We start from the raw sequence: 27,579 nt of genomic DNA, 5'->3' as shown, positions 1-27,579 counted from the left end.
ATATCTATACATCTGCTTGATAAAGTGTTACACATCTAGAAGATGAGAGTTAAAGATATAGCCTATCATTAAGTGCAATCAAGTCAAATTTTAAATCTTGTCCATTACTGGTTTATGAACAAAAATATTTCTTTCTGTGTCGCACTCATCCACCCCTATGATGCTGTTAGTGTACAAATTGGAATATATGTATAAAGCCGTCATGGTGCTGTTTTCTAATCTTTGTTGTTATTCATGAATGCCTGTGTGTATGAATGACAGGATTAACCCTGTAACATGTCTCTAAATCTAACGGTACCTACGCAGTATAACGCAGTATAACGCAGTATAACAATTCTTCATGCACATTCACACAGTTTGTTTGATTTTCCTCTTTTATTTAATAGATGTTTTTTTTTACTCACTAAAAAACATTCAGGGCGTGAGAAACTATTCTTAGATATATATATATATATATATAAGAAATATTTCATATAAATATACCATTTCACCAAACATTTGTAACATTCAAATTCAAATTTTGCTTATTGTCTTGAACATGTATTTTTATTGAATATTCTGTCTTTACATGAAACCAACTTGGTGCTCTTAAAGCACCACAAATTGAACTTAATGTTATCCTGATGTGTTACTCTCACACAAGGTAACTGTGGCCTCTCCTTCACCTGAGCTCATTGACAACTGCAGCGATTATCCTGCAGAGTTCAGCCCGGAGGTCAAAGATCTGCTGTCACCACTTCAATAAAGGTCTGAGCAGCACAGTGATGGATGCATGTTATCGCCATCATGATGATCGCAGCCTGCTGGTCATAACCTTGATGCATAGAAAACAAGGTCATACACGTACATACACATAATCATGCCATACAGATAGTGCAGTTAGACACACACACACAGGCACAACAGTCTTAGCCTTACATTCCTTTTCTTATTTGGTACAGAGTCATAAAACTACTAATTAAACAGGAACACATTTTTTGTCCATTGTTGACACAAAAGGTAGATGTGCAGATTTCCATCAGTGTAATATAAAAAATGTGCAGCCATCCTTTTTCACACAGTACTTTTGCTGACACTCTTATCAGAACCAATTAACATTTAAAAGGGACGTTGCCACAAATTGCCATTTCATTAATTATGTCTGCTAGAAGCTTACATTACAAGCAATTTTTCAGTAACCAAGTAGCTACAGGGGACAGCATAATAATGAGGACTGGAAATTATTTCTCAGAAGCCGAGGAAAGTGAAAAGATAATCTAATGCAGAGAATAATTGATGAGTTTTTGCCAGCCACGGGGATATGGCTCCAGGACAGGCAGTGATAATCGATCGCTGTTTGGTACGGACTTAAAAAATACCATAACTGTTAGATTGGATGGGCTTCAATAATATGTTGTACAGATGTCCAGTAATATGACTAAAGTGGAACCTCTGACTTCTCCTCCAGCACCAAATTGGCACTCATTTCTTTGAGTGAAAAGTCTGAACAACTGCTGGATGGATTGCTGCGATATATTGAAAACATATTTCCATCTATGTTCCACATGTATGTTGCCTTCAAGAAGAATTTTAATAACCAGCCAACTGGTCTGTACCAGTGCCTGAAAAAGGCTTGCTGAACCCTTTATGGCCACAATTTGGAACAAAAAGGCTCTGAGCTGTTTGCTTTGCTTTTAACCAGTCACATTTTTGGAGGCCACAAAGCCTTTGGTGCTTTGCAGACCTTACAAAACAGTGGCAGAAGGGAATCTGTTTTGTTCAAACAGTTTCTGGTGGGCAGGTGAGCCCTGGCATTAAATTGGCCTAATCCCCAGCAAAGAAAAAGGCCACACAAAACATTAAAAGATAAATGGTAAGAGACACAAGGCTTGCCCAATTACACATTGCAAATTATCATCAAAACTTGACATTTTTAACATGTAGGTTGTGAGCGCTGACTTTGTTTTTTCAAAGTTTAAATGATAACACCATACACTGAACAAAAAGATGGACGACATTACAGCTTTCCCAAGTGAAGCCAAAATATTTGAATCTTCCTCGATAGCGGCTGGCTGCACAATGTTATCAGCTCCGCCTCTTCCATTTAAACAGATAGGACATGAGTTAACTATAAAACCAAAATATACAGTATGTCAATTGATTTTTTTCTCAAACATGGTTTCTGTCAGTAGTTAGTATACTGTACAAATGTATAACTGAGGGTTAACTGAATTGAGAATTATAGTTTGAATGAGTTATTTGAGGATATAAAAAGGGGTAAAATGCCACGATTGACAGCTCTGTTGACAAATGTCGCTCCTGAAGTGCTGTTAGCAACTGATTAGCAGAGTAGAGGAGGAATGGCTGGAGGAAACATAACGAACACTAACACAGGAGTCACTGGACATTACCTGTGAATGTCTGCTTCGAACCAACAGAAGACTCTGTGAGTCAGACTACCTGCAGGGTAAAATATAACTGACCCTTTATTTGACATAATGTGCTACATCTAATTTGTTTATGATTGAATACATGTAAAACTTAATACAGTCTTTTACGCCTCAAAAGTTACCAACATGTGAACATCACTTTATAAATATAAACATGCAAACCTTTTCAATTGGCACATAATGGCATATGTTGGGCCTCAGCCATGTGTGCTGGACAAAGGACTCAGGGTTGTATCGCAGTTCTCAAGCCTGACTAGAGTTATTTTGGAGGGAACTATACAAAGGAGTGTGGTCTGCTGACACCAGAGGATAACCTCTCCAACAAGATGGACTCCAGCATTCCAGACAAACCCTTTCCTCCTCTTGGCTTACATAGGTTAAACTCCAGAGCGGAGGTTGTTCAGTCTAGGTAGCGCTTCACATGCTGAATTCAAGCATCAGAGGATTCAGCTGACTACTTCCACAGCATATTTTTAGGAATTTTGGGGCGCAATCAGATGCTATCAGGTTCGAGCAAAAAGAAGAGTTTCTTTCCTTTGTTTTTTCGTAAGACGTCATTGAACGCAACTGGACAGGAGCGCTGAAGGAAGCCCACTAATCCCTGAATCCACAAGGACACATAAAGAACTCGACTCCTGCAACCATTAGACCCTATAGAGCAGCGCTCTGGTCGAAGATCTGAATCCAGCTACCCTCCTCCTACATCTGCCACAAAGGAAACCTGCCTGAATCTGTTGATTTAATATTCAACAGAGTGACGATCTAACCAACTTTGTAATGATCACCAGGAGTTACCCCAAGTAAGAGCGTTGGTCTGGGCAGAAATATGCATCTTTGTTGATGAGACGTCACATTCTGTTTATTATCTGTTGTAAGCTGCTGCATTTGTTTTACTGTGATGAACCGCTGTGTTCGCCTATGTGTGTAATGCTATGCTAGTTTACCTTCAGTCAACGGCTTTCACAAACAGAAAGACCATTGTACCCGCCATTGAATCAAAGTCCGGCCACTGGCTTTCTGGTGTTGAAGTAACAGAACTCAGCTCAGAGAGCTCAAACTAGTCTCTCTCCACCATCTTGTTTTCTCTCTCTCTCTCTCTCTCTCTCTCTCTTTCTCATCCACACACACACACACACACACACACACACACAAACACACACACACACACACACACACACACACACACACACTAACACACACAACTATTGATGTTGCTTTGTTTAAATAAATTCTGTTATAATTTAAGAGAGCATTGATTTGTGATTACTGGTGTATTTGCATTGTGATATAAGCTGGGTGCGAGGGGTTGTGTACGGATTTCACGCCTTCAATTTATTAAATAGTTATTAATTATTAGTAATATTAGTAATTAAGTAACTAATTTGAGACTGATTTTTGTGATATTTTCATTATATTTCCCTGATTTCAGGGTGGTGCCCCCGAGTTGATTAAACATAGTTTAATGATATTTTTATTTATATTATTAATAATTCAATATAATTATTAAAGAATATAACCAAAGTTGACTTGATAAAACCCCAACACATAACATTAGCGTTTTACTCAGATTAGGGTTATACTTCCTTACCTCAGCATCTAGTGTGGCTGTAAACTCCTTTTGTGAAGGAGGTTTTGTCATTATTTCCCTTTTGAAGGTAGAAAAGCCTGAAGGGGTTTTCAACTGACAGATAAATTAAGTTTTCCCTTACAAATCTTTGGGCTGGTTCAATGTGAGAGCAGCTTTTGGATTCAAGAAGAGGTTTGGGTGATTTTCGAGGATTTTACTCGGGCATTTAGTGGATTTAGTCATTTGGCCAGCAGGTTGGAATATAATCCCTTGGGCTAAACACAAGTAGAGTATCACAGTTTGAGGTTTTCCCTTGAGGACACTCATGCAGCATGAGATGAAAAAAGCCTATTACATAACTAAGGAGCAGATATGAAGCTGCTGTGTGTTTCTGAATGGTCTGTTTTTAATAAATAACTTCTTATTAATGCTGTGAAGCTATTCAGACTGATGAGTGTCTGAATTTAGCATGGCTCATATGCTGCTTTTAAGCAGACTCCTCCAGACAGAACCTCATATACAGTCCCCCTTTTGTGGATTTACAGTAAATCATTATTCACTCGTACATTAATATGTGAGCACGTGCACACTCACAGGCAGTGTGCCATAACTCCTTTAAGCTTGAAGTCAATAAACAATAAACAGTGATATTCAGCATAGCTCAGCCATGAATCTGTGCTCAATGAAAGGTGCACATTTATATCACTCATATGATTCAGGCCATGTGGAGGTCAGTGGAGAGACAGAGAAGACAGCAGAGGAAGGATGAGAATCATGTCATATAGCCTTCTTTAAAAAAAAAAGAAAATATCATGATGCTGAGACGCTAAAATACACAACTCAAGGGCATAAAATCAATCTGGTGACATAAAAAAATAATGTTATCTTTGTTTCTTTATGTAGACCTGTTAGTGTGAGCCCTGTTATCATAGAAATAGTGATAACAACTGTTTTTCTCTTATCTGTAGCACCGATAAGCCGCTCCACACAATTATGAATGAGGGACTCTCCAGATTCATGTTTATGTGGGTCAATACTGCCCCCTGGTGGTGTTTTTAAGTACAAACGAAGACAGTAAGTAAGAATACTTTGATCTCTAATTTAAAATACAAGTATATTATTGGTATACCACGTCCAAATAATAAAACAAGCACATATATTCAAACAAAAAATGTGTAACAACTTGATCATTGAACAACTAATAACATATTCTGACATCTTCCCTTTCACATTTTACATGTTTTACTATTAACAATCATCAAATCAAATATTTATGCATAACTTTCACAGTAAATATTTCATATCAGAGTCATGGATGACCTTAAAAGGGATAATATTGCAACTAACAGCCAGCACCAAAACTGCAACATTCAGCAACAACAGGTGAGCTTCACAGAACAAATTACCAGCGGCCACGGCTGTCACTGGTAATGAGGGATTCAGAATTTGTGGAAAAGCTCCATGATAGCGATGGTTGTGCTTTGGCCAAAGATGAAGGCTCCAACTACAATTGTTATGACTCCCCATACTGTAAAAACCACCCTGCAGTGAAGAAGAAAACCAGGACTTTAGAGACATCAAGTCAGACAGCAGTCAGTTATGTACAGGGTTCAAATTACCTAGATATTTAACTTTTATTTATTTCACATTTTTGCTTGTTTGGCTGCCCTGCTACTAAGAGACCGAAACAATCTATAGAGCACACTTTCAGTTCAAGTTAAAGCTACAGTGAGGAACTACCATTTTGTGTTGATTTTTTCGCCCCCTCAGGACAAAGTGGTACATCTTTTCTCCTTGCTGATCTCCTCCTGTACATTCTTAGTAGTGTTTCTGCTGATACATGTCGTCCATTTTTTTTAACAGTCAAACATATCAGTCATTTTAAATCTATTCTGTGCATGTTTTGGCAGGTTTCTGTTAATCACTGCTTGGCACTTACTACATTGTTAGTATCCTTGCTGATGGTCTTGTTTGCTTTTATAGGTCAAATTAGTATTTTTTTCAGTGTGTTTCATAACCAGATAAAGTTTCTACTCACCTGACTCTTGCAGTCACAGGTTCACTCTGCATAATGCACACTAAGCAAAGACCTACAATAAAAAACATACACCACATTGAGTCACATGCATGGCTATCAATCAGACTTTAATGTATGTCACCATTGAAACAGGTTAGGTGAATTTAAAGTGATTTTCAACCAGGAAAATGATCTAAAAATGTCCATACATAACTCATTATGTTGTTAAAAACACAGATGCATAATCACATAATGAAGATGTTTACATACCAGGAAAAATAAAGATGAAGAAGGCACTGATTCCTCCAATGACACTGATGACCTCACCCATGTCGGGCACAAACATTGCAATGACAAGAGTGATGGAGATCCAGATCACAGTGAGAATAACTCTGCAGCGACTCTCAAACAAATGAGTGACGATTCCCCGACGACGTCTTTGAATTCGCAGCACCAAGTTCAGGATCACAGACCTGTTTCACAAAGAGAGAGAGAGACACACAACATGAAACACACAAAGTCACACCACACAACATAAATCAACTCCAGCGCCACTTACCGCCCTAGAAGAAGAATAATTGGATAAATTGTAATAATTGATATTCCAAAAAGTAGCCTGGAAATGATCATGACCACGTCATTTCCTGGATATGACATGAGAATATCGGAGGCAACATCTCTTCCAAACGTCATGAAGCCGTACACGCCTGGAGATGAGAGAGTGTATGTGATCAGCAGCTTTCAGGTAAGCACACAAGTGCTAAGAGGTTTACATTGTCGAGGTGAACTCACCTGTGAGAGTGTAGATCAGTAAACAGAAAAACATGGAGAGCACAGAGATGAGCACCCAGTGGGAGAGCTTCTGGTTCTCCATGCTACTGTAGATTGCTATACAAGCTTCATGGCACTGCAAACACACACAGGCACCGCATTTGATAAATCAGTTTGGGACACTAGAGGGAGTTACTTTTTTTGTTTTCCGAAAGGAATTTCCTTCTTTGTTGTCCAGAGCCCTTAGAGAACTGTGACTTCTTTTAAATCATGTTCTTTCAACCTATTCTAATTTACTTTATTCTTTTGCAATGTTGTCTTTTTTTGGGTTCCAATTTATTTGTAAATTATAAATTTTACATGTTTTCAAAATGTTTTTATTTTCTAACGCAAGCTTATTTCTTCTCTTTTCTGTGTTTTGGTGCATTTAAACTTTCTGTATCTAAACATTTTTTTGCCCTCAGTCTTTGGGTTTTTGTTATTGTACAATATTACCTCTACTTTTTTAAAGCCCACAGTAAAAGCTGTTTTTAAGGTATATAAAGTGTTTTTCTTTAGTCTATTGTTCCCTTTAATAGCAAATGTAGCAGTGTTTCCCAAAATAAAAGCATGTGTATTCATCAACATAACTATGTTATCCAAGCCATCTTTACATAAAGCTTAAGAATACATCTCCCTATTTGTGAGCAACTAGTTGTTAACCTCAACCACTTATTGATTTAATCACTTTCTGTGCAGATAAAAAAAAATCTGTTGTCCCTAAAACTCCAGTATCAAGTATTCACAAATAGTGCCCTCAAGTGGTGTCAACTGTGTTCACAGGATCCGATCAGAACACCCACTCTTTAAAAGACTGAATACCTGGAAGCCGAAGCAGATGGTCGGCACAACACTGAACATCGAAGCCCACGAACCGACACTGAAAACACATAACATGCACACACATTACCTCATACATTTAAAAGATCAACTATATGAAATATGGAGCCAATGGTAAATACACACAAGCATTCATTAGAAGCAGTGTTACTGACCCTTGGCTGTGCTCAGGAGTTATTATAACAGAATGACTCTCCATCAGGTAGTATTTGACGATCACTGCCACACACAGATACGTAGCAGCCAGCGTCCCCAACACACTAACAGACAGAGAAAACAATTAAACTACACACAAGCTTGAAATGATTCTGACCAATGATATGTGTTGTGTACCTTGTGTATTTCTGGATGCCAATTTCTTTTGGGATTGACAGGGGGAGGATGATGACGAGGCACATGATGAAGAGAGCAAATCGCTGGTCGGTGTACCAGTGATACGGCATGTCTACCTCACTGGACCCAGTCACAGTCTCATATAAAGAAATACACACTGAGGAGAACAAGCCAGAGTCAGAATGAATCTTTTTTTATCTGCTCCAGCATGCAGATGTAAGTATTCAATGCCAAAAAATCCTGATTTACAACTGATACATTTACATTTAGCGTCCTGCTTAACAATATAGTTTATGGTTTTTTAATGTTGCCAGATGGAAAAAAAAGAATAATCAGAGCAGTGCAGTTGTGTTTATGTATTTAAAGCCATACATACTTAAATATACCCCCCTTATTACTCAGTCTCCACATCTCTCCAAGCAGAGTTTTTTAAACAAATAGGTTTTTAGTGGAGGGAGGTTTTTGTAAATCCAATTGAATGTTCTGTTAACGATTGGACCAGAGCAAAAAACATTTAAGAGATTTGAAGTGTTCCAGATAACAACATGACAAAGTAACAAATGAAAAAATGACATTGCAGTAGTGTTGACAGTCACATGTCTACCTTGATACTGAAAATGAAAGTGCGGATGATTTGAGGTTTGAGGGAGATTAATTTTTATATGGCTGCTAAATTGATCCCTAACTCAGACAGTGCCTACTGTAGATAACATTATATTTAACAGAGAAGTACTCCATGATGATTTACAGCTAGGATAAAACATCCAAAACAATAATGATGACAACTAAGGCAGGAAGCATGAAGACTACTTCTGGTCATTATCGTGTCCAGTCTATGTAGATCTAATGTGCTAGAATAGATTCACAAATATATTTTGTATTAATGCCACGTCATTTGCCTTAAAGGTTGGTTAGTACCCTCATGGACCAAAGTTTAGGGATATTGGTGCTAGTTAAGATAGAAATATCTGATGTTTTGTGACAAAGAAATTGACTTCAAGCTGGTGATCAACTCATCCAAATAATGATGATTTTCAAAAAGCATCCTGACCAGGGATTTCTGTAGGGTTTACCTAGTCTAATTTTAGACTTCGCTCTTTGACACTTTGTACTCACACACTGCACATTATAATCAGACATAAACATATTACACATCTATGTTTTTTTAATACATTCAAGAATGATTTCTTGGGATTCTTGAAAACATTTCCGCTGTAGACTAATACTAGCAGACACAGCTGCTGTTAAACTTTAAATATAACAAAATGATGCAAATACTTTTGTTTCAAAAATAATGAATTAGCTATTATCTGCTTTGTTTAGAATCTATACGCTGGTGAGCCCTTGGAAAAAGGCAAGAATTGTCTGTAGTAAGGTTCAAACAACATGCGCCTGTCATAGAGATGTGAAGTAGAGAATCTAATCGGCATAGGAGTATACACAAATTTTATTTCTCAGTTATCATGGTCAAAACATATCCCATATCCCATAATATCCCATTTACCATCAAAATATGTTTCATAATCCTGATAAATACTGGAAACAAATAGTTCCATTAGATAGGACACAATTTTGAATGACAAAAAATATAATCATAAATTGTTTGTTCCCCAGGGAACGTATGAATTATGAGCTGTAAAAAATGTTTGAACCTACATCATGAAAATAACTGAATTCAGTACTTACATTTCTCCAGCTGGTCCTGCACCACCACCAAGAAAGCCACACATATCATGAAGAGGTTGAAGCAGAAACAGACTTCACAGAGTTGGCCCACAGCTCGTCCACACACCTCACTAACAACATCCTGATACGTCTTTTGTCTGCTGACTGACGAGGCATAGCCCAGGATCACCAAACCACTGATGAGGAAAACCAGAGAAACCTACAGGGACAACAACAGAGAAACACAAACTGTATTTTACTGACACACAGCTGGCAAATAATTAAACAATGGGGCCAGGAACATGGCCCTATACTCCTGGATGAAGCCCCCCCCAGCATCCTAATAAAATAGGATTATTATGCTACTTTCAAAGTAACTCCTCTCTCTAAATTTTTTTACATAGACTGCCAGCTGCCATATATATCATATTTACATACTGTATAATGTGGATGTTTTATAGGTGTATAAACAACAGTTATTGGATTGGTCTCAATACCAGCATATAGAAAAGGACTTAGGGCTATGGGCCTATTCTTGGAAAGTGGTATGGAAGAGACACACACACACACACACACACACACACACACACACACACACACGCGCACACACACACACACACACACACACACACACACACACACACTGTTCAGGAAAGTTCAGGTCCTCACCTAAACAGTAAGCTTCATTAGAGCTCAACTGTGAAAAGAGTGAGCCTCTTTCACACCAGGAAGAGACAGCAGGGTGGAGAGTCTATACTCATTCAGGCAAACAGCCAAAACCTCTGATTGGCAACAAGAGTTAAGATAAAGACCAATATCCAATAATTACTCATTTCAAAAAATCTTCAGTCAATGTAGGCTACCTCATTATTCTTTCACAGCACTTACAAAGTCTTTATGCAGGCACACAATAAACAGCTTATCTAAACAACTTGCATAGACAACAGCATTAGTGTGCACCAGCTTGGTGTTTAAGGTGTCTGACGGTGTCCTCTCACCAGCTCCACACTGATGGCGGTGTTCACTCCTCCCGCTTTCTCGAAGGCCCAGGGGAAGTTGAGCAGTCCGGCTCCCAGCGCGGACTTCAGCATGATGAACACCGCACCTAAGGAGCCGAGCCGAGGCGGGTCCGCGTGAGACGCAGAGCGAGCCAGTAGGCTGATGCTCTCCCGGGCCAGTTCCTCCATTGTTCCAAAACAGATAAGAAGCTTTGACTGTGGGGTTTTTATTTTCTAAAATATCTTCAACACGACTAATGTATTCGTAGAAGTCCAGTGGTGTGTGCCAATCTTCAGTTTCTTATGGGAAAACCTGATGAGTTGAACAGCAACATATATAGCCTATGTCCACGCGCGCACACTACTCACGAGGTCTAATTTGACATTTTAAACACTTCACTCCATGGTGACACATTTTTCACTAAAGTGAGTATGTTTGTTCTCTGTCTCTCTCTCTCTTTCTCTCTCTCTCTATCTAAAATATGCTGCTGCCCCTTGTAAGGCCCAGTGTTTAGGGTGAACTAGGATGCAATTTGGCCCCATGTTACATACCAAGAGTAATTTAACAAGTTGGTACAACAATGGAATAAAAAAACACTTTCTTAAACCAAGCCTTTAACACACTTCTTCACACCCAAGAAAAAGCAGTAGCCTGGCGAAAGGTTGTAATAACTGCACAGTCCACTTATTTATTTTAGCTTCCTCTCGCAGTTATTCGTGATTCCTACAACGGAGGATTAGGGACACGTTAAAAAAAAAAAATCGAGATTAAAGTCGTAAATTTACGACTGTAATCTCGTAAATGTTTGAGTTCGGAAACCAGCCTGCACGAAAATGATGAAAGTAGAACTCTTAAAGTCTTTAAAGAATAAAGTGGTTATTTTAGTCTATGTCAGAAGAGCAGCAGGTTCATGTTCTCAAATGACAAACATGGAGCATCTTGTCCTAAAGGTTTCACTAATAAGGAAATAGACTGCTTCCTTGTTTAGTCGGTAAAAACACTTAGTTCAAGAGAAGTTTTCACTTCAACTTGTAAGACCTTGTTTATCTGTAAAATGATGAACAGGACACAAACTGGCTCTGCACATGAGACACTTTAACAAGGCAGACCGATAACAGACACAAATAGTTGTGTTGGGGCTTTCCTTATGCAGATATGAAACTACACATGCTTTTGGCACATCATCATCTTCACATTGTCATAAAATATCAGCACCCTGAAAAGATACTGCAAGAAACTGTGGCGTTTCCGAAGGAAGAACCACACTGACTTGGAGGAAGTTGACTTTAAGAGTTCTACTTTTATCATTTTGCACAGGCTGGTCTCGAACGTTAATTTAAGACTTTAATCTCGTAAATTTACGACTTTATTCTCGTTAATTTACAACTTTATTCTCAAAATAAAAAAATAATAAAGAAAATTAACGTGGCCCTAATCCTGCATTGTAGATTCCTGCTCACAGCCGTAAGGGAAACAAATGATAAACTGATAGTGTCAGGGGATTTTTGGTTTTGTTTTAATCACATATTTAAAACGTTTGTTGGTTGAATAATAACTAAAGCTGACCCCGAAGCATGGCCCCTTGAGTTTTGAGGCCCCAGTAGACCACTCTGTCAGGTTGATATTTCAGCTTTGACGTAGAGCAGTGGCCTTTTACTTGCTCACATGTTTATTGTTGTCAAAGAAATAATGTATATTATTTGACCAGTAAAGCTTTTGTATTTGAATATCTTAAAGATACAAAGATCCTCCCCCATCCTTAACGGGTCATCTATTGGAACATGTTGAGGCAAGCAGAGAAGAGGAAAAAATAAAAACTTAGAATAAAACCGCAGAGACATTATTTATCTGTAAATCTGTTTTAACAAGCCATTAAACCTCAATAATATTTGTATCACTATAATGGAGAATCAATAGACTAACCGCTTGGATTAACTAGAAAGATTTGATTAAAACATGATTTGCTTTTTGTTTCAGTTTTATGTATTATATTTCATGTTTATACAGAATAATACAGACCTGGTGTGCATGTACACAGGGTCACAACATTTGTTAATGTGGTAAAATAAAGTCCAGGCCATATGGATTGGAGAGTACAATCCACTTCACATGGAGGTCATAATCCCAGTCGTGTTTTATTCTACACACCATCTGCTCCAGAGCGTGAGTCAAAATCCCACAATTGTTGTTCAGCATGTTGACTTTCAGCTGGCTGCATGAGTGTTTCTTTTAAGGAAAAAAAAAACCTTTGTTGTATCTTGGACAGTTCAACAGCTGGCAGAATGTCAGGGCTTTGGTCGTCTTACAAAGATTTCAACTGATGCTGCAGCTTTTCTCGGATGAAATGCAGGACAAAGAGAGATTAGATGGAGCAGGCGTACCAAGGTGTTCTGGGGACATTTTGGAAGAAAGTTTGTTTATGCTTCACTGCTGACATGCTTTGCAGTCTTCATAAATATCTCAGGAGTCTACTTAATGAAGAAAAAGGCCTATTTCATATCAAGATACGCATCTAAAGCTGTAGAACGAATGTTAAGGGGATTGTGATGATCAAAAAGAAGACATTGCCTTTATAGGTAATCTTTTACATGAACAGCAAAATTTAAAATCAATATGAAGGCCAAGAATCTGTCTTAAAACATGTTCTCTTGGCACAGAAAAAAGTTTTTTTAAATGTAATTATGGACTAAATAAGGTTGCAAACTGGAGTCAGAAGTCAAAGCTTGAAGCTTGAAGAATATGACACTGCAATATTAAAATGAGCCATTAAAGCAGTGAACTCTGTGCATTGTGCTGACTTGTCATCTAATCAGTGTCACATAATATAATATAAAGAATATAAAGCAGGACTTTAGTATCACTGACTGCAGTCACTTTTCAAAGTCATCCTGCTGCAGCAGTAATGAAGTTGTGACCTCTGACCTTTAGTTGCCACACCTGCTCACATCATATTGAAGTCGTCGACAATATCGCTGACATGGCAGCATGCATCACCAAATTCCCAGTTTAAGTATTTCTCCTCCGTTTGAGGGCACTGAGAATGTTTTCAAAGGTTCCCGAGGTGCAACCTGCCTCGCTGTGATGAATAAATAGAGATGAGGTTACTCGTGATTCTGCTGTTATGAAACATTTTAAGAGTATTAAGATTACCCACACACAATCATACACACTCACACTCACACAGACACAGACACACACACACACACACACACACACACACACACACACACAAACACTCACATAAACACACACACTCACATACGCCCAACTAACACAAAAGTACACAAAATTAAAGGAAATAATGAATTGCAGTTTTAGGGGGAAAATATGCATCGTGAATGTCAGCATAGATCTATTTATTTGGGTTAAAAATCAGAGTGGAGCAAACAGCCATGTATCACTCTACAATGCTTTGAAAAATACAACAATGAAATAACCAAACCCTGAATATAATACAATAAGTAAATCAATAAAGTGAGAGCTAGTGAATACAATCAGTGTGTGATTGTATAACAGAGCTCTCTCAGTATCAAAGAAAAGCAACAGAACATGAACGAATATTACAACAACTCTAAATGTCATAAGGATGAGACTTCAGAAACTCTTGCAAAAACCTGTCATCACCTGCACTTATATGCTTTGCATGCACTTGGTCTTTACACTAGAGTAAATTGTCGATGCATTTTTGAATAGTGGGCTCTGATATGTGTCCCCTTAAAGTGCCTCCAAATTAAATAGAGTCACTAAATGCATTGAACTGAAACTTTGCTGTGAGCAGCAATAAATAAATAGAAAAACATGTAACCACACTAGGTGGTGGAAGGGGTCACATATGACAGGGTTGTCAATACCTCCACACACAAATCTCATTTCTGATGTTCAACAGGTCATAGCAGGTGATGAGAACTGTTTTGCACCCTGTAAAACACTTTAATCTGGATCACCCCGCTGATTGGATCACAAACAAATCTGAACACCTGGCGTTAGAAATACTCCAAAAATCCCTTTTGTCCTAAAAACTCGTGACCAATCAAACGAATGGTAACATTTAGTAAAGAGTTGACAACAAAAACAGCTTCAGAATGATTAGTCTTTCATTAACTGATCTCACGGAGAAGGAGGGTCTTTTTTTTTTTTTGCATGTGATAATCTGTACAAATTAATACTTTTTAATGCCCATGCACCATCTCGCCCGTGTAGAAAACATTGGGCTGTATGTTTAATTTTGCACTGAAATCCTTATAAAAGGATCAACATGTACTTTTGCTGATCATGGCTTGTGAAGCATGTATTACCCTTGTGTGTTTGAAGTGTAGGTGCAGGATGTCTTTGAAGACCATGCTTTCATTACTCTGATTAAAAGATCTGCTGATACTAGCTCCTGAGCAGGAGCAGCAGGGTGATGCATACAGGGAACAACATTGAGGCCAGGATGGGACTGTGTTTGTGTGTCTGTCCCTTCAGTGTCTCCTGGTTGGTCTGGTCTGAGGTGGGGGGGCTCTGGGGTGCAGGCACAGTGCTGGGTGGGAGTGTTGTGAGGCTGGCACACATGTCGTAGAGGTTTCCAGAAAACTGCGTCTTTCTGGATTCTTGTCTTAGAGACTCCCAGACAGCTGCTGCTTCTCCAGGACAGCCGACAAGCGCAGAGTTGGCACAAACATGGAACGCATTCCAGGACCTTCAAGAAACGTGGACACAAGGAGAGCTCAGTGTTATGTGTAGAAACGAAATGACAGCAGTTTTTATTAAACCTGGAAATATGTATCGAGCAAATCTTTAAAAAATACTAATAAAAACATTTTTAACGTATCGGTATATGCCCAATACAAGTTGGCAGATGGTTGTTCAACATCAGTCTAGTTTTGCTCAAAGGTTTCTGCCTCTTAAAGGAAGTTTTTCCTTGTCACTGTAACTTTGCTAAATGTTGCTTTGTGCTCATGATGGATTCATGTTGGGTCTTTGCAGATAATAAAGCAATGAGTAAGTTATTTTTGATTTAATGAAGAGAAAACTTTTTTTTTTCTCAGAAAAGTTACATTTCCAAACCAGGTACTTTCACTGGGAACTAAGGACTTTTTTGAGGAAAGTGTTCACCAAGACTTAAATTTAGGGACTCTGAGGGATTTTCCAGTCCAGGGACTTTCATTAACCACCCAAAAAAGTTTAGGTTCCCTAAAAGTACAGAGACTTTGAGAGTGGATCTTATAGCGCTTACATTATTGATTGATTGAGTACTAGAGCATTTAGAGGACTAACAAAGCTGCAAAAATAGTAAAACAAAGTACTAAAACTTACAACACAATGAGGAAGGGGCTGGCTGTCAGTTTCTTTGTTGCTGTATAAACCAGTAAGTTCAGTTTTAGGGGGAGAGTGCAAAGGATGAAGTAAAGAAGTGTTCTTAGTGTCAAATCAAAAATGAAACAAAAAAATGTCTCAAGTATATGTACTCTTAAAAAACAAATGTTTAATGTCAATGTGTCTTTCAATCTATGTAAAAACACAAATACCAGTGGGCTGGAGAAAACGTTCTTGAAAATAAGTTCCTGGGACCTAAAACCCACTGTGCTTATGGTTAGAAACTCAGCTCAGTTAACCCTCCTAAAAGTCGTTTGTTGTTATTTTGTTTCATTTTCAGTTATTTAACCCGTTACATTTCTGCAGTGATGTACAAATGTTCTGCATGACCCTGTGTCTGGGAAGTTTAATGATGTTGCACCTGCAAACCTAATGCACCTTCCAGGCAATGCCAAACAGAAATAGAGTAGAGAGAGGCCAGGGAAACTGTACTTTCTATTTGCTTTGTTAAACTACAATTGCAATTTCCAGGGTTTTTTTTGTTCAGCTGCATAATGTAGCTTTGAAGCTGATGAGACCAAGAAGTCCAAACCAAAGCAATATGGTTGAGATTAACAATGAGTTCCAAGACTCACTATCGATCCCCACATCTGAATGCTGATTATTGGACTGTATCAAAGATCCATTCAATATTTATTCACTGAAGCCGTTTTCCTCTGATGTCTTCCTAGCATGGAGGCTCAAAGGCTGATATTGACCTGCTGAATTTCAGGTTAGTTGAAGAGTATTAAGGCACTTAGAAAGATTAGATTTCACTATTTCTCAATTGATGAGCAACTTAAAAGACAATAAATATTGAAAATTGAGAGGAACATTGTGCACATCAAGAGCATTCAACCACTTCCTAGCTAACATAAAATTATTATTAAGTTAAGAGTAAAGTTCTAGCTGACACTACGTTATCTAGTCATTTACATATTTTAATGTATCGTGTAACATTACCAAACAGTGTCAGGTTGTAGCATATCAAGGTGTTGCTGGTTTGTTTCACCATGATGGGCAGACACACACACACACCTGCAAATGGCATCAATGTCCTGCGTACTCTGGTCTTTTTGAGTTTCCACCAAGCTGTCTCCAAGTGAGAGTAAACACTGAGCAAAACTCTTGTAGATGGCTCCACATGAAACCGGAATCACAGCTCCAAAACACACAGGGACCAAGCCTAGAGGGGAGTAAAAGTGTACATTTGATAATTTGATCAAAAACTCTTAGAAAATGTTTTGTGAATATTTGGACATTGTGTATGTATATTCATCGTTTGTTTGTCTTTATGAAGACAGAAAACAACCCTTCGGGTAAGGGCTTGAAATAAAATCAGTAGATTCTTTGGGTTCCAGTGTTTTATCTTGTGAATTGAAGCACAGTGTTTGTTTATTTATAGAGGCATGATCCATCTGGTGCTTTGATGGATCAAACAAATACAAAAATATGTTGTATCCCATTCATCTGGAGGGATTATACATCTTGTGCGCCAAATTCGGAGAAGACTACAAAACCATGTGTTAGCTATTTGAGTCCATTGATCAGCTCAACTATAACGCATCTCTCTGATGTTGATTTTTCCCCAAAAAAATTGTATAACTGGAACAGCGGACTTCTTACAAAACATTAAAGCCACGAGGGATTTTCACAACACCTTACTTTAAAACTATGGCTGTTAATCTGCCCCTGTATCAGCCCTTCTCTGGTCTGAACAGTTTTTGGATCCTGGCTGCAGGAATTTGCTCCAAACGCAGCAACAAGTGAATCAGTAAATTTGACTGCTAATATTCTAAAGTCTTGCTTATTATCCTGAAGGTGCATGACTACTTTGAGGTAAGGTCATGCTCTCTTTACCCTCTACACTTTGTAGTCACAAGGTTAGAGGCACACTGTTTCAAATACATCACCTACTGCTTTGTCGCATGAGTTTAATGCTACTCAGGGTATCCAACAAGTCCAAAACAAAACAAACAACACTAGGCATAAAGGACACAGAGGTGTCCACATATTATAGACACACAGTTTATGAAACCAGATGCCAGCCGCACTATATATGCTTATCTTAAGAGTCCATTTCACATTTTAAATGATCTTCTGATTAAATAAATATGCTTTACTGATAGTGTTTAAAATGCCCTCTTTCATAATACACTCACGTTTCATTGGCTAGTTTATTTGACCTACTGAAGTTTTTCTCCACTGTTAGAGAGGCTGATAATATTCTTCTAGTATCTTCTAATATTTTCCTCTCTCCAGAGGTTATTAACTAAGATTCAGAAGACATTGTTAATAATGTTTTCTTGATATTTTATAATTCTAAATTTGCTTGCTTGTGTTTGTAACCTGACCATTCTTTTATTGTTTATCCTAGAAGAATATCTTGCACAATGTGACTATCTTCTAAATATTTTGTGACTCTCATTTCATGTAAGTAACTGTCAGATTCATTCATTTTCATGAGAATTCATGAGTCATGTTGTATTCTAGGGCAAAGTAATGTTACTGTAAAAAAAAAAAAAAACTCGAAATGCCCTCAGAAAAGATTAGAAAGCAGAAGTCACACTAAACTGAATGATGTTGCACACACACACAAACACACACACACACACACACACACACACACACACACACACAAACACACACTGAAAAACAGTCAACAATTAAGGGGACAGTGAATGTTAATGTCTAACTCTTCTTTACACAGTTTCAGATGACGTTACATAGAAAATCATTTATCAGTCATTTTAACAGCTTTTTTCTGGAAACTTAAAGAAATTCCTCTGACAAACCAATTGAGTCAAGTTTGGAGAAAAGACAGACACAGCAAACTAATTTTTAGGAAGAAATGCACACAGTCATCACACATTTGAACAAAATCAGACATGAGTTAAAGAAACATCCTTACTGAGGCAGAGAGTGACTGGCAGCAGCATTGTCGCCATGCCTGGTTCAGACTTTGAGGATTGTTCCACGAGTCCCGTGGAGTTGAGTCCCCCCTCTGAACCAGAGGCTCTGATGTTCGATAATGATGATGACGCTTCCACTGAGTGTAAATCCAAAAAGGAAAAAGTTGGAGCTTTAAAATGTAATGTCTCCTGACTTCTGTTAGGGATTCATCAGATTTTAAAAGTACAGCAATGCACGGACGCACAACTCTGCTGGATTAACAGTGAAAGGGGCCGATGAATGGCAGGGAGTAAGAGGATGTGTGTTTGTGTGTGTGTGCTCAAGTGCACAAGGGAGGGGCACAAGGCGAGAGCGATGGAGGGCTTGGAAGCAACAGACCAATGACGGCATCACAACACAGCACTCTGGATTAAAGCTTTCTCATTTCCGGTCTTTAGTATTTAGAACATATATGTGAATTACAAATAATTATATATACAGTATAAGGGTCAACACACCGCCAATGCCTGGTTCGTGCAAATTCACCTTCTGCAAAAACTGTGTTTTACTAATGACGAAGAAGTTTATTACAAATACTAGTAACAGGGGAACATAATCAGAAGTGTCAGGAGGATTTAGGTTTTGTTTTGTCATGTGGACAGATGGATGCCATCCCTGAGAGGATAAAAGAATCCAGCTCACCTGGGAGTCCAAAACAGAGAGAGAGAGAGAGAGAGAGAGAGAACGTCCTCTGAGAATAGCAGCAGCCCATGTGAGAATCACCCACAGCTATGTGGGTCACCACGGTTTATTGAAGAGCAGCATGTGCAGTGTTGACTGAAGCTTGGACCAAAAACAAATGCAGACCCTGAAAACCATTCCATTTAATTAAAACTTTCCTCACATTGAGTATTTGTGTTTTCATCTTTTACTTATTTCTCTCAAACTCAAATTCTCTGCTGTGCCCCCCAGATGTGCATTAGTATAAGTCCTGGTTCACATCTGTATAGTGACACAGGAGAAATGCTAACCCATTGTTAATCTCCAGCTTAAAACAACCATTAACTGCAGAATAATCTGTCTGTGTCTGAAGCCGCTGCCACGAATCAATACATCATGAGAGCTACTTTGGCAGCAACATCTGGATTAGCTCAGCAAGTATGAATGTTTTTTAGTTTTCGTTATTTTTTTTTTTACATTTTCACCATGCAGCTTTGCTCTGGATCAATCAAACTGGAAGCACCACATCCTTGAAAAACTACAGTAATGACAGTCCGTTGTGACATTGGTTTGTTGGAAGCTGCTTGAAATGATTTTAACAAAATAAATGCTAAAACATTATTTAACTGTTAAAAAACAAGGTATTCTGTTAACTAGAGGTGAAACGCATGGGCCTAAATGTACAGAACAAGCACAATAATTACAGTGCATTACTGTTGAACAAAACAAATCCATACAAAAAGTTTACAAAAACAATTATTTACAATCATGATTCAAATCAAAGTCACCACAGAAAGCATCTATGGATTTACTAAATATGTCAGCAACCACTAAAGAGAGGTTGTTGGCTGCTACAGTTGAGGACTTTAATGAAGATTAAAATTACATTACTAGAAAAAAAAATAGTTGAAGACAAACAGCGCAGGAGCAAAACACTTTACTCTGATAACTTACAGTTCTAATGCAGTTTATGCAGACGGCCCTCTTCTTCATCCTTCTCATTTTTTTCTTGTTATCCTTCATTTGTGGGAATACAATGTCAGGTTAGAAATGAGCATCCTAATTTCTGTGGTAAGAAGTTTGTTAATGCCGTCTTCTTTCCCTCGTTTCTTTTGGATAATAATAAAGATAACACATTCGTTATCAGCTGATTAGCATGAACTTCTTGTATACAATTAAAATAAATGACATCTAGTTACCTCTTGACAATACACTATTAGACTAGCATGTGTTTTCTTCAATCAGACTTGAAACAATATGAATGTCTCAATAAAATCACATAAGCTACAAAAATCTACATGCATCATCACTGGATCATTAAACGTAACTGTTTATCATTACATTACAATGTTGTTGTTTTTTCATTTTTTCATTTGCGCATAAAGAAAACTAACACTTTTACACATTTACTAATACAAATGCACAGTTGGGAATATACAAATATGGCTCAGACCCTGCCTGCTTCTAATTTTAAAGGATTTTGAACACATAGATCAACAAATATAGCCATGAAGAAAGAGTTTTCTCAGGTCTTTGTGGTAGATCTTAACCGGTCCCTGACATCAAAACTGGTCAAACTGAGACACTGAATTCTAGCTATAGACCTCTTTATTGGCTCAAGGCCTCTTGATGCTCAAATGGAGCAAATCACTGCAGCCAGGTGCTAAAATATTGACAAAAGAAAGAGAGGCTGTTATATACTCAAAAATAAAACACATTAGAAGAAAATGGTCATCAATCATATTTAGGTGTTTTCATGGCAATCTGTAGTGCAAATAACAATGCAACTGTTTTGTCACCCTAAAGCACTATTTGCAAAAGTGGTTCAAAGTTGATGTTGTTCTGACCCATCTTTCTTTTTCCATCATAAGTTCACTGTGCTTTTGTTAATCCCAAAAGTTTGCCTTTGATCTGTTGTCCTTTGTAACCTTATGCAGCTTTTCATGGATCATAGTGCAGCTTTCCTGGTCTAATGCTGTTATGTTTGTTGCTGACATTTCCATGTAGACAGATGTGCCTCATAATAAATCCAGTTGTAAAGTCATATATATCGAGGACTTAAAACTACATATCAATATATTTTGTTTTTTTCTCTAAAGTGCTTGATTGTAGATTTACAACATTAACAGTGTATTCACGTGATCCATTTTTAGAAAAAGGAAATTTAAAAATAGCCAAAAACACTTTTTGATTCACAGTCCACTTCTTTGTCCTCTTGATGTATTCGTGAAATGGTATATTCTTCACAGAATAGGGTTCATATTGTTGTTTTTACTCATCTTGTCTCATCCTTTGATCATACAGAGACACATACATTGGTTTACATGTTTGAGTAAATATGAAAAGTTTTCACCTGCTCGCTCTTCTTGAAGTTGTGAGATTTCAGCGATTCTCTAAGCTTTCTAAGCTCCATGTGTTCACATTTTTTATTCCAATACATCTATGATGAACTACTGTTTTATTTAATGTGATACATGTATTTCTCTGTCTTCTTTAAAATGTTGTGTTTCTCAGAGTCTCCTATTTTTTAAATTGATTGATATGGTGTTTAGGTGGTTTGCAAATTTTGACTTGGGGGCGGGGGGGGAAGATCATGAAATAATATTCTTCTTCCTCTCTGTCTTTCTTGTCTTTTTTGTTATTATCATGGTGTTGTTTTTTTGTATTTGCATTTCATATTGTTATAGTAGTGTGAGCCATTCTTCACTCTGAAAACATTTGACCTTTTTCTTACTTTTATTTATTCATTTCAATGAGACAGCAAATTCTTGAAATGGTCAGTGTGGCCGAAACAAACCAGCTCGGCAAGAAATCTTCCTGAATAAAATGTTTTCAAAAACTGCATCCAGAAAATTTGCATTTCACCTATTGTCCAAACCATCAGATAATATGATCCGAAAAAAAAACTATCAAAAAGATACCGCCAAGCCGCATTAACTTTATTCAATTAAGAATAATTAGTATTTAATTAAAAATGCAGATGGGAATAAGTGATAATAAACAGTGGGCTCCTGAACTGAAGCTTCCATGCAGAGACCATGAATTTGTTTTAAATTTAGAAAGATTTAGGCACGGATTATGATTCACATACAAAACATGCTCCATGAATGAAGGGGTCTGAAGGCAGCATGTTAATCCGAGGAATCTTCTGCTGAAGAAAGAAATCCTCTTCTGTCCATGGATTTCCATCACAGCTCTGAAGTCATACACAGCAAGTTCCAAGAAATGCCTCACTACAACTTCACAAGTGTCATTAACCCTGCATGTTTAGTTTAAACTTACTTAGGCCTCATGAGATGTATTATAAAGGCACATATATCATTTCTTGCTGTCTTTATACTATAGACTAAACCAGTGGTACTCAATTGGTGGGTCAGGACCCAAAAGTGGATCGTTTCCAGTGGGTCGCGAATGTGTGCCTAAAATAGTTGTGTCAAAAAGTGAATGAAGAGCTTTTAAAACATGCTTGTTTTATTCTGTATTTTTGTCCAATAATGCTTTGTATCATAGTGGTCCAAACCTCTACTTCTTTTATTAAATAAATCTAATTGGTTGAAAAATATCAGAAATTTGGTTCATAATTTATCATGAAGGAGTAGGTGTTGGGTCCTGAAGCCAGACCAGTTGAGAACCATTGCACTAAACCTCTCTCGATGTCGCATATTTGTTTCGAGGATCACGTGGTTTACATAGTTGAACGTCATTCCCATTACATAATGACTCTCACAGGACGAGACAATCTGACATCAGGAACATTTCTGCTTTGCCCTGAATGTAAAGACGGTTGTGGTAAATGTCAGCAGCCGAAAAAGAAGAGAGTAGTGTAAGTTTGATCGACAGCGCTGGATTACAGCATTATGCAACACTACTGGGAGTAAAAAAAAAATAAATCCAGATGAGATTAGGATCTGCATCATGGCTCTCTCCAATGCTCTCTGTCTATCCATTCATCCGCCCCTCGCTCTTTCTCTGATTCATGTAACACATTATCACAGAAGGTGGTGGAAATGACTTCTTTCAAAAGGATTGGTGGAGAAACTGCAGCACAGCTTTACATTCTCATAAAGACATTTAAGATTTCAGTTCTTATTAGAAATACTAATTAAGTATATGTCCATTAGAGCTGTCTAGATACAAGTATGAAAATAAAATAAATAAGACCCTTTAGACAGGAGGTAAGTCTCTTCTCTTCCATCCAGGGGAAGAAAATCATGCTGCAACATCTGACTGCATACTTACACTCGTTTTACTTGTTTCATCTGCCAATGAAATCACTGTCAGCCTGTAAAAAAAGTGTTATCTAAAAATAAAAATAAACATACTAAACTCACTGCAACTGCATTAACATTTTTATCATCCATATTAAGTCATTTAAAAGTAAACTTTTGACCAAATACAGCTATCTGAATATGTCGTTTTATTCTCTGGTGGCTTGTAATGAATACTTTATTTTGATTAATTTAAAAAAAGCTAAGGCCTAAATGACATATTACTGAGTCAGACATTGATACATAAATGATTGTAAATCTAACCTTAATTCCAAACCTCACTGAAACATGAGCTATCAGCACTTCATCAGTATTGCGCATCTGAAAGATTCATTGCAAACTGCATATATCAATAAGGTAATATCTTGTCAGTAAGCTTTCTTTCTAACACTGACATATTAAAGTGTGATTTAATGCGACCATTCACCCCAACTGTAAAAACATTTACTTACATCTTAGAGTTTACATCTCTTTCAAATTAACTCTTTCACTTCTCCAGGCTTTGAATATGCTTTTTCTTTTTCAAACAGGGTGTCAATGTTAAGATGTTTGAGTTACTATTTATTTCCCATCACAGGGTTTAAATACTTAATGTGTTCAAAACTTCACAACTTGATTTAACTAAAAACAAAAATACTCCATAAGACAACCTGCAGTCCGGAAATTCTAACTTTAACCCGACTGCAACCCAGGAGTAAAGCCACAATTTGATGATAAATCACAAATAATATCCTGTTTATCTTCTGGTTGACATCCTGTTTCATTATCTATGCAATGACAAGTTTGATGAGTGGAGAAATTATTTACTATTAATCAGCTCTATTACAAAATAAAATTTACTTCAAAATGACAGCGGAGCAATAATGTCAGACCAAGTTAAAAAACAAAATCAGAAATGTATGTAACACCCTGCATAAAACACTGATGAACTGGGAGAAGCAGTCACCAAATATCTGCAGGAGAAAAATATCTGACCATAAACAGGCACATCAAATTCAACCATGAATCACATTGAGATAACCAGCTGGTGTTTCACAGAAAAACCCAGGGAGTGGACAAAGTACGGCTTCAAAGTTGCATAAAGCACCTGCGCAACAAGTTGTCTGTAATATTTCTTTGACAGAAACAAGTTGAGTGAAAGTTAATGAATGCATGTTTTCAAGAAACATCACTTATAAGAGGGTTACGATACCACCTGTAAAGGCAACTCAAGTCATGGTATCGCTTTATTTTATTGACTAACACCAAAAGTCTGCCAAGAGTAGTGTTTTTGTTTACAAAAGTCTCGATACTTCATCTTGGCAAACTTTACATTACCTCAACAAATCTATTGTGGATATTGTGGGATGTTTCTGGCAACAACCCCCTAATTCAAGCTCATAGGTAAAGAAATAAAAGCATTGTAATAGAAACCTTCCAAGAGAAAAACTTTCTATGAACTATAGGCAGTCTTGGTCATCTCATATAAATGTATAAGCCTCTGCACACACTGAGTCTAGTTGTATTGATATAAGTTATTACTAACCTTTTTTGGCTGTATGTCAAGAGTGGATTTTGCATGTTTCTAAGTAATTAGCAATGAGGCTTTTGATATAAGCTACATGAACTAGCCAGCCAACTTTTCTTTACATCAGGCCTATGGATTCTACTTGTTGAAAATAAATTGTCATCGCTCGTAGATTTATACAAAATAGAGCTGGATCTACTGTCTTCAGAAATCTCGATGTCTTCCCTTCAGTCTCAGTCTCAGTCACAGGTTTTGTTCATCCATCAGATTTTCTTCCGTACGCTCACAGCCACAGAGTTCCCGTACAGCAGTCTGTCCCGCTCTCGCACATCCTCCTGCAGCTTTGCCTCCGCCACCCGCAGCTGGCGGATGGTCGCCTTCATCTCCTTCATCTTCACCTCCATCAGTGCGATGATGTCCCGCTGCTCGTTCAGTTTCCGCAGCAGCTCAGCAGACGTAGTGCCGGTGGTGAGAGAGTACGAGTGGTCCAGCGGGCTGCTGGTGACACTGACGTACTGCACGGGCTGCTGCAGCAAGCTGGACGCGGTCTCCACCGATGAGTCGTCGGCGGTCAGCTCCTCCGAGGTCCCGATCGGCGCTGTGAAACAAGTCCCCTCAGACTGTGCGGGCAGCCGCGCCGTGCCCAGGTACTCCCCGTTTTGGCCTATCTGAACCACGGTGATGGTGTCGTCGCTCGCCTCGCCGCCGGTGTTGCCCTCGGCTCCTTCTGCCGCGTTGCCCAGGACGTTGGTAATGACAATCCCGGAGGTCGCTGCAGCGGCGGTGGCAGGAGCCGCCGCGGACACTTTCCTGCCTCTGCCCCGCCGACTCCTGCGCTCATTGACGCCCCGCAGAGGGAAGAGGGACGGTACCCGAATGGAGTACGTCTTCCTCCCGCCGGCGAAATGCACGCTGCAGACTCGGTGCCCCGTGGTGGGCTGGAAGGTGCTGAAGCAGCCGCTGACCCCGGCCCGGGAGATGTTCCTCAGCCACATCTCCCTCAGCGTGGTGTCTTTAGGAAATGTGTAGAAGCGCAGCTCCCGGTCCCGGTGCGAGTTGTTGTAGCAACCAGGCACGCAGCAGGTGAACCCGGGCATGTTGCCTTCAATGCCGAACCTATTAACGCGTTACTCGGGTTAAAAATTGGATATTTAAATGTTGTTTCTTTATTCTATGCGTTGTTATAAAGCTCAGTGGCCTACAAGCGGAACTACACGTCCCACAACGCTAACAACTTCCTGTTTATTTTTTTACCCAAAGTGAGCCGCTCTTGCTCGCACGAAGGCTGAATCCACCCGAAATTGCCCGGACTGAGAACATGTGGAACCTGTATTTATGCTGAATTCGAGGCAATTTTTTTTATTTTCGGTGGTAAATGGCTTGTTTGGTCTTTCGCGGTGTTATCAAGCCAACCGTCCTACATCGAGAACTAAAAGTCCCATAATTCCTTGCGCGTCTTGTGCGCCAAGTCCTTTAGCGCGCTACTGCCCCATGTGGCCATTACGTGGACGCGGGGTTTTAGGGCTCAGCTGAGAGAAAACAATAACCTATACTGTAGAGATGTCGTGTCATTATTTTAGCAATAAAAAATTATTCAACTTTTATTCTTGAATCATTTAGAAAGTGAACATTGTTGTCCAGTAATTGGTGCAATAATCAGTAGTATCAACAATAGCACACTTCCTACAAAGGTATAAAGTAATGGCATGACAGTATTAAAACTAAAGATGAACTATAAACGAACACAAATTAAAGGAGGTTTGTGCTTGCCGCTGTAACTTTGCTAAATGTTGCTTAGTGTTCATGATGGAGTCATGTTGTGTCTTTATAAATAGTTGCTCCGCTTTATTGGCTTTATCTGAATCTGGATTACTGTATTTCCCTGATAACAATCATGATATATCTCTGGTTCAAGGGAAACCATTCAATTGCAAACCCTGCTTCCTTTTTCAGGAGCTTCCTTTGGTAAAACTTGTTTTGATTTAGTATATTAAATAAAGGCCTATATGTTCTTATATACTCTGAATGATATTAGCTCCACGGTTTAGTGATTGATAGATCCATCCTATGTGGATACCTGATGTAACCAAGTTTAGCAGTGCGGGGAAGATGTCAAATAAGGCAAAATCTAACCTCAGCAACACAAGTGTTATTAAATCATAATAAATATTAAATCATTCAAGTCTGTTAAAGGACGA

The 27,579-nt window shown here is 38.3% G+C and overlaps 3 protein-coding genes across 3 annotated transcripts; all 3 read right to left on the bottom strand.

Moving 5' to 3' along the window:
• Positions 1 to 1,652: 1,652 nt before the first annotated feature.
• On the bottom strand, positions 1,653 to 10,992 carry slc38a8b (solute carrier family 38 member 8b). Its single transcript, XM_020661017.2, has 10 exons — positions 10,660 to 10,992; positions 9,683 to 9,881; positions 7,997 to 8,153; positions 7,819 to 7,923; positions 7,646 to 7,703; positions 6,806 to 6,920; positions 6,573 to 6,720; positions 6,284 to 6,486; positions 6,035 to 6,086; positions 1,653 to 5,538 (listed from the first exon to the last, which is right to left on the bottom strand). The coding sequence occupies exons 1-10, from the start codon at positions 10,846 to 10,848 to the stop codon at positions 5,436 to 5,438; spliced, it is 1,329 nt and encodes a 442-aa protein (XP_020516673.1). The 5' UTR covers positions 10,849 to 10,992; the 3' UTR covers positions 1,653 to 5,435.
• Positions 10,993 to 12,628: 1,636 nt separating this feature from the next.
• nrn1lb (neuritin 1-like b) lies at positions 12,629 to 22,401 on the bottom strand. Its single transcript, XM_065952992.1, has 3 exons — positions 18,906 to 22,401; positions 17,033 to 17,180; positions 12,629 to 15,338 (listed from the first exon to the last, which is right to left on the bottom strand). The coding sequence occupies exons 1-3, from the start codon at positions 18,940 to 18,942 to the stop codon at positions 15,035 to 15,037; spliced, it is 489 nt and encodes a 162-aa protein (XP_065809064.1). The 5' UTR covers positions 18,943 to 22,401; the 3' UTR covers positions 12,629 to 15,034.
• Positions 22,402 to 24,692: 2,291 nt separating this feature from the next.
• On the bottom strand, positions 24,693 to 26,815 carry thap11 (THAP domain containing 11). Its single transcript, XM_020626124.3, has one exon. The coding sequence runs from the start codon at positions 26,476 to 26,478 to the stop codon at positions 25,645 to 25,647; it is 834 nt and encodes a 277-aa protein (XP_020481780.1). The 5' UTR covers positions 26,479 to 26,815; the 3' UTR covers positions 24,693 to 25,644.
• Positions 26,816 to 27,579: the final 764 nt, after the last annotated feature.

The sequence above is a fragment of the Labrus bergylta genome, chromosome 3, assembly GCF_963930695.1.
Source record: "Labrus bergylta chromosome 3, fLabBer1.1, whole genome shotgun sequence".
Classification (NCBI taxonomy): Eukaryota; Metazoa; Chordata; class Actinopteri; order Labriformes; family Labridae; genus Labrus; species Labrus bergylta.
This window is presented reverse-complemented; position numbering and strand designations above follow the sequence as displayed.

What these genes read in the sequence shown, in the direction of transcription:
- slc38a8b (XM_020661017.2), bottom strand. Translation starts at nt 10,848, where the DNA reads ATGGAGGAACTGGCCCGGGAGAGCATCAGCCTACTGGCTCGCTCTGCG. An exon ending in CCATCTGCTTCGGCTTCCAG is followed by an intron (nt 6,921 to 7,645) that starts GTATTCAGTCTT and finishes GTGTGTTTGCAG; the next exon opens with TGCCATGAAGCTTGTATAGC. An exon ending in CCTGTGACTGCAAGAGTCAG is followed by an intron (nt 5,539 to 6,034) that starts GTGAGTAGAAAC and finishes TCTTCACTGCAG; the next exon opens with GGTGGTTTTTACAGTATGGG.
- nrn1lb (XM_065952992.1), bottom strand. Translation starts at nt 18,942, where the DNA reads ATGGCGACAATGCTGCTGCCAGTCACTCTCTGCCTCA. An exon ending in GCCAGTCACTCTCTGCCTCA is followed by an intron (nt 17,181 to 18,905) that starts GTAAGGATGTTT and finishes ACTCCCCTCTAG; the next exon opens with GCTTGGTCCCTGTGTGTTTT. An exon ending in GACATTGATGCCATTTGCAG is followed by an intron (nt 15,339 to 17,032) that starts GTGTGTGTGTGT and finishes CGTTTCTTGAAG; the next exon opens with GTCCTGGAATGCGTTCCATG.
- thap11 (XM_020626124.3), bottom strand. Translation starts at nt 26,478, where the DNA reads ATGCCCGGGTTCACCTGCTGCGTGCCTGGTTGCTACAACAACTCGCAC.